This window comes from Lissotriton vulgaris, chromosome 5 (assembly GCF_964263255.1).
Source record: "Lissotriton vulgaris chromosome 5, aLisVul1.2, whole genome shotgun sequence".
Classification (NCBI taxonomy): Eukaryota; Metazoa; Chordata; class Amphibia; order Caudata; family Salamandridae; genus Lissotriton; species Lissotriton vulgaris.
In genome coordinates this window covers 229287901-229295305 of record NC_141693.1, presented here as the reverse complement: position 1 = coordinate 229295305, position 7405 = coordinate 229287901, and the positions used below count along the sequence as shown (strand labels likewise).

Below are 7405 nucleotides of genomic sequence, written 5' to 3'. Positions count from 1 at the left end.
CGGAGCTGGCGAAATGGTTTCGAGTCTCGGCAAGGTCCAAAGATGCTCCACATCCTCGGCAAATCATTTATTCACCCAATGGCCCTAAAACACAGCACGGGCTCGCTGCCCGGGAATTTCCTCAGCCTGGAAAATACACAGAGGAGGTCCGATGAGACGTCACGGTGGGCGTGCGCATTGGGGGCGGAGTTTGACGTGTCAGACAAACTCTCTATATATGAGGCGGCGGAGCGTTCGCAGGCATTCACAGCTCCTCTCAAAGATTCAAGCGCTCTGTCCCGATTGGCTGAGAACAGTCGGCGCTCGAGACACAAAAGCAAGCGCTGGATCAAGAGAGCATGTGCCAACAGTCCACAGAGCGCACCATGCACAAGAGGCCCGCAGCGCTGACCCTGTCTGCACCCGGGCAGCTCTCCCGGGGACCGACGCTCTCCCTGCCCCGGGCGCCCCACATGCCCGCCCGGAGCAGCCTGCCCGAGATTTTCACCTTTGACGTCGAAGCGCTGCCGACGGCCTCCACGGCCAAGCCCCCGCGGCGGTCCCGCACCAAGAGGCCCCGCAAGGTGCTTTACTCGTTCCAGACGCGCAACCGCTACATGCCGCCCGAGGAGCGCAACCCGGCGCTGCGCTGGCTCTACGTGCTGTGCCTGGTGGTGTTTGTGCAGGTGTGCCTGGAGGAGGGCGACGAGGCGACCTTCAGCCTGCAGGGACCGGCACCAAGGCCGCAGGGACTCGCTTCAGCTCTGCAGGGACCAGCATCGAGCCTGCAGGACCAGCTCCGAGAGGGACCCGTTGCAGCCATGAAGGAACTCCTGCAGGGGGCAGTATCCATGCCTGATCATGCATCTGTCCTGCTGGCATCACCATCAGTCCTGTATGTAGCACCCACCCTGCACCAGACCCTGCAGGAAGAAGCATCGCAGACCCTCAACCTGACCTGCCGCCCCCTCAGGCCGATGCTCCTCACCTTCTGAGGTGGGAGAGTCGGACTAGATGAACTTGTGCCAGGGGCTGCACTGCCCTGAGGGCTCTCTGACAGCCGTGGGCACCTGGTAACTCCTGCCAGCCGTGATGCCGTGCGGGTACCTGCCAGCTCTGCTCTACAGGACTTAATCCCATGGTGGGGTTTCTTACGTATGCCTTAACAAGGCCAGAAGGACTCTAAACTTGAAGTGACTCTTCAGTGAAGTGACATGAAACTGACTGTCCGGCCGCATGTCACAGATGCTCTTGAGAAGAAAGAATGTGAATTTGCTCTGATTACTTGATTGAACAAAACGATACGTTTTATGATATGACTGATGGTCAAACTATTAATGTGTATTTAATATTTAAAGTTATTGCTCTAATTGTCGTGAAACACTACCGTTTTTAGAAGCAATGAAGAAAAGTGCTTGTTTGAAAACGTGTTCTGCTTTTCCTCACAAAGTTCTCGTTTTTTATGAAGTACATGAACATGTAATATGTTCCTCGACCGAAACACTACGTTGTTATTTATTTAAGAAGTATTTTGTTATTGTGTTTGAAAAACAAATGGCAAGTAACCTGTTATATTTATGCATTTAAATTATGAAACTGAGAAATTATTTATGTTGAAAGTTATTTGACTAAATAACATCCCATGTTGAATATGTTAATAAATTATTTTGAAATTGCACTTCTGGCTCAATAGTGTTCATTGTTTAAGCACCGTTCTTGGTTATTTTCTTTGTTGACACGTTTTCTTTTCAGTTGAAACAGCTGCGGGGATGCGCACACAGTGCCTTGTAAAAGCAGTCAGTGCATTGAGTGCCGAGGGACCCAGAGTGTTTTGCCAGCAGCATCTATTACTGTTGGCACTAGCTCAGATTACAAGAATCTGAGTACGTCGGATGAAAGCCTCTTGCAAATTCAAGGGGGAAGGGAGGGGGCGCTTTTGGCCTCCAATGTAAATCAAATCTAGGGCTTTATTCTAGAGTGAAACTCGTCCTTTTCAAAAGGAAGTCTGCGGGTGAGTTACATACGTGCATATATTTCCAACCGATACATTTACCCCCTCGGGGCCTAGGCCTTTATTTGGCACCACAGAATGTTTGCAGAATTAGTTTAACCAGCCACTGCAATGTTCAGCACAAACGTTGGATCCTATGCACAGACGCCAACCCCCCCCCCCCCCCCCCCCCACCCCTCACCCCCCCCTTGCCCACCCCAGCTAGTGAGGGGCGAGAGACACAAAGGTTAGTACCACTGCGACTGGTTAGAATGAGGGGTCCTCCTTAAACTTCATTGAGGGGTGAAACGAGGAACAGCTTGGCGGACACGTGCCCCAATGGCCAGGCTAGCAATGTTGGAGTCTGGGGATCTGTTTTTTTTTCCTGGGTTGTAATCCAGCTCCAATATTCAACAACGTGTGATTATGCGTAAACCACTTACTTTTCATGTGTCTGAGATTTGCAATTACCCGCGAAATGTAACTGTAAATATGTCGAGTGTCATTAGAAGGTGGGGATCCATTCATTCATACCCCACCACTGCTCGGCAACTATGCGTGAACTGTATAGCTTTCAATAAACTTCTATGCGCACAAAACACTGCTCCGTCCCCCGACAGTGACCCGCCTGCAGCTGTTTCTAGGCCGACATAATCTTTATCCCTGCACCAGTCCAAGCCTGCCCGGGGAAGGTGTAGTGGTAGCTGCCGGCTGCAAAGTGCTCCCGTGTGTCTGGGGAGGGGAAGTGCTGAGCCCAGCGAGAGTCACGGGCAGCTCAGGAGATCTGCCTTCGGAGGGAGAGCCCACCAAACCTGGGAGAAGGGAACGTCCACTCACGCACCAACATGTCCCGATATTTAGAGGTTTTACTTCAGTCACAGCACTCACTGAGAAAAGATCCTGTGGCAGATTTACAAGCCCTTGCGCCACTTTAGCGTCACTTTAAACATGGGAAAAGTGACGCAAAAGTGGCGCAAGGTGCTTGTAAATCTACCCCGCTGTTTAACTAGAATTCAGAATAAAGACATATAAATACTATAATTATAGCTGCACCTCTTTGTCCTTTGCCAAACAAAAACGGACCGCTCTCATGAACGCTCAACAACCACTGACCTACTCCTTACTATGTTGGACTCACCAGTGTGATCTTTGGCATAGGTGGGTGTGAAGAAGCTCAGAGCTGCTGGGATGGACCCCACGACTGTTAGGTTAGTAAAATAATTGGTGTGGAACGTTCCGTATATAATGTGCGGAGACAAGACATTTGCACAAAAGAATCACTGAGCAACAAACGTGTTATTGTAATGCTTTCAATCAAGTTTTTTAACAGCATTACGGCTCACAGCTTGAGTTCAATAAAGTCCAAACTTTTCTCAAAAACGTTCAACAATCATCGACATGTTTGGACCTGTGTGAGGCTCAACGGTGTGGTAGTTTTAAGAGTGGGCGATGTACCGTTTCACAGTTAAGGGGCATCCTTTCAGTAATGTGCAGCCGACATGATGCTCATCCGAATATCTCTAAACGAACCCATTACTCCATGGTTTCACACAGGCACAGCCTCTTACTCTCTCTCATATAAAACACACTCTCTTTCGAATAAAACACTTTCTCTCAAGCAAAGTTCGGACTAAAACATGATAAGTCAAACGATCACAAACCCAATTTGCAATTATATTGAGGGTTTGGTATCCCCACTGTTCCCCTGATGTGCCTCTGTACCTGTAGTAGTTGCTGTGAGGGATGTCCCACTCCCAAAGGACGAGGTTCACAAAACTCTTTATGTAAGTTTTCTCACTGCTGGAAACTCAAGAATAACCCTCCTGCTTAATTTGTAAAATAATAAGTCCTGGGGTCCAACGTTTTCAATAGAAACTCACGACTGGCGCTGTGGAAGGACCTGATGTCTCTTTCATCCACCACCAGACCCTCTTTGCCTCTTTATCTCTCTTCCTTTACCTTTCCGTCATTGTCTTCCTCCTTCTTTCCCACCTTTCAGAGACCTTATAAGGCATGGGCAAAGTGGGCTTTGGCCCAGGGCCCCAGCCTTTCAGGGGGCCCCCAGGTCTGCTCTGCACATTGTACAAGAACAGAATGCAGCCCCTCAGTCTGGTAAACCAATGGCTGAAGTGGGCTCGCCCTGTGTCCTGTGATGGGCAGAGGCAATATGGGATTGCCTCTGCTGAGATCAATAGATGAAGATAGAAGAATGAACAAATAAAAAGTCTTAGTTAATGCCAGAACTAAAAAACCTTTCCAAATTGGGCTTTAGAACTGTACAATCGATCGTAGTATTGCTTATGCACACAACTTGAGCAAATACTCCCAGCATTAGGGTCATTCACTGAGTAATGGGCAGTGGGTGTAATGCTCACAGCCCCACTTATCTGCGAGCTGTGCAGGTCACCCAGTGCCTAATTCATAAAATACTAAGTGCCAGGGCCCTGACCAGGAGGCCCCTGCAGTTTGCACCACCCATTGCCCCGTCATGACTGCCAATGAGGGTACCAAAACAACTACTAACCATCTCCCTGGCCTGCAAGTGTGACAATTCAAATTATACCAAGTCCCCAAAGCTAAAGGAATGGCCTGGGAGGCAGGTATTAGTAATTTTTTATGTATATTGTATTCATAAACAACCGTTGTTCTGCTCATCCCTAAATTAGATGAGCAACACCGCCATGCGTCAGAGTGTCATAAGTGTGGTGATGACAATTAATTGCCAGTGTTGAGCACCGGACACCACCGTCTCAAATTAAGCCCTGTCTTCCTCCTGTGTGTTTGCTACATCAGCCAAACAGGATTTGGCGAGTTTTCCCCACTGTGAGCCTCGCTTGCATGCAATGCAGAAAATCCCTTTTGTTTGTTAGCAGAAGAGTTTCGTTGAAGGTATTTGAACCCACGCAGGGTACGCTTTATCATCACATGACTACAGACCCACAATGTCCACCTTCAAAGCTCCTTTCTGCGTGTCTTGGTTTTGCATAGTGCATCTTCACTCTCCATCTTCCTAAAGCCCCACATGTAAGAAGAGACTTGTGTAACATACACACCCCATCCAGGGAGGGGCACTCTTTCCATACATACACCTATTGCTGATCTCCCAAATTATAGGTTCAAAGTAAAACAGCAGTTTTCCAGCCTCAGCGGCAGACAAAAACCATGCCCTATTGATACTAGCCAGAGCCAGGCTCAGCCACATGCAGTGCTTAATTAGAGCCGGTCATCTGCACTTATTTTAGGGGACCAGCACTTTTTATCCAGAATACATATTAACCGAGTGAAAAAGAAGGAAATCAAACAAAGCGGGAAGACTGAGGAAGAGAAAGAGGGCACACCTGTCACCAAGGGAGAAAGCAGGTTCCTGCAAGAGTGAGATAATGGGGCAGGGAATGGCTGGTAGTGGTACAAGATGCACAGAGGCAACATGGATATTATTTAAAGCATAAATGCACACAACATCAGTCAATCCGGACTCTTCAGTGATTTCAAAAGATGATCCTTTAATGGTTTCTTGGACCACTGATCGCGTAAAGTGATGAAATGACACAGCCAACGCGTTTCACCCCAGATGGGGTTTCCTCACGGCAAATCTCACACTTTAAGAGTCTTTATACCGGTCACTGTAGTCTCAGGATCATATTCTACCCATACTTAAAAAATCTCTGTGGGCGCCAATCCATTTAATACTGGAGTCCTCAACTAAATACTTTCAATTGCTCTCCCACTTTTGCAGGACAAATCACAGTCACTGAACATACGTAGCCAAAAGTTCACTATGTAATATGTATTCCAATTTTCACAAATCTCTTCTGATCACTATAATAGGTGACCATCCTCCGGAGCCACAACTGGCAGCCTCTTCTCAATGTGCGCTTTCACTCAATACGTACAAAAGAATAAGCGGCTCTTAAGTATCCCTTACTACCGTTTCCTTTTGTCTTTAATGGCTCATAGTGGATCAAAGAGGCATGAGGTGGATTTAAGACTTCCAGATTTAGTATCCTCTTCGCTGCGGTGCAAATTCTGCTGCAGTGCTGGACATTCCAATCGAGGGCGTGGTCATGACGGTTGGTAGATATGTTTGTTGAGAGCATTGTTAATTGCCATGTAGCTTAGGCCCTCTCGTTCCCAGTTTTCTGTTGCCAGACCCAATGATTCATTCAACAGTTTCCTGAATATAGCTGATCCATGGGTTGGTTTTCTCTTCGTAAATGGGCTTTAGCATGCTCTTTAGGCTTCCAATTGGTGCATTCAGCACTTGATAATATTTCACCTACTTTCCTAGGCATTTATTGTGTTTTTACACCAGACCGAACTCCAGCCGATCAGGCTGCTTCCGGTGTATTTTGGTAGCTGAAATATACGTTTGTACGCCTGGCATTGTGATTTCTCTAGTTTTATGTCCATTTTGCCTGGGAACGCCTGCTGTGCATAGCCAGCTATTGCCCATATTTTCGACTGTATCACTCTTCTTATTTGAACTGATGTTGGAATTTGCAATTTCTTGTGGAATTTACAGAGAGTGGAAACTGTAATTGCGCTTTTGAGTGCCTTTTTTGTAGGTGTAAGGATGCTTTCCCCGTATCGCTGATTCATACCCCCAGATAGTTATATGAATTTGTGGTAGAAATTATCTCATTGTCCACTTTCCATTTGAGTAGTGCTTTTTTTGCACAATGACCAAATATCATAACTTTAGTCTTGTGTGAGTTTATGACCAGTTCTTTGGCCGAATTATAGATGTTGAGAGCATTTAGACCCCTTTGGAGGCAAATTTTAGTATGCGCCATCACAACCAGGTCATCTGCATTTTGCAATATTTGAAACTTGCTGAGGCCTATTTTGGGACTGGAGAGGTTGGCATTTTGTGGCATCTTCCCTAGATCTGCTGTCTATAAATTAAAAAGCATTGGGGCAAGAACACAGCCCTGCTTTAGACCCCGGTCTGTAAAGCATTTTTGTTGTTTTTGTGTTGACTACTAATGTGTTGTGGTGGGTGGAGAGCTCCACTCCCCCACGGAATTTGTGGAATCTTGCCTACTCCGTGTTTTGCGGAATAGGTGGAGTAGGCAGCACCCCACACACTCCGCGGCGGAGCGGAGTTGACACTAGCCCCCGCCTCCCTCCCGCCCTATTAATAATTAAATTAGGGGTGTAAAAACAATGTATAAGTAAGGGAAATGTCTTACCTGAGAGATGCGGCATCCCGGGGCTCCCTTTTAAGCCTTCATTGTGTCTTCAGCATCAAAACTGCGCATGCGCGACCCCACGTAGTCGCAGTTTTGATGAAGAAGTCGGCAATGAAGGAGGAAGAGGGAACCTCGGGGACGCCACATCTCAGGTAAGACGTTTCCCTTACTTTTAAATAGTTTTTACACCTCTAATTTAATTGTTAATAGGGTGGGAGGGAGGCGGGCGGCACTTAGTCGGGCT

The 7405-nt window shown here is 47.3% G+C and overlaps 1 protein-coding gene across 1 annotated transcript; it reads left to right on the top strand.

Moving 5' to 3' along the window:
* The first annotated feature begins 257 nt into the window (after positions 1 to 257).
* On the top strand, positions 258 to 1657 carry LOC147710553 (uncharacterized). Its single transcript, XM_086920025.1, has one exon. It carries the CDS (start codon positions 339 to 341, stop codon positions 972 to 974), a length of 636 nt encoding a protein of 211 aa, XP_086776151.1. The 5' UTR covers positions 258 to 338; the 3' UTR covers positions 975 to 1657.
* The last annotated feature ends 5748 nt before the right edge of the window (positions 1658 to 7405 follow it).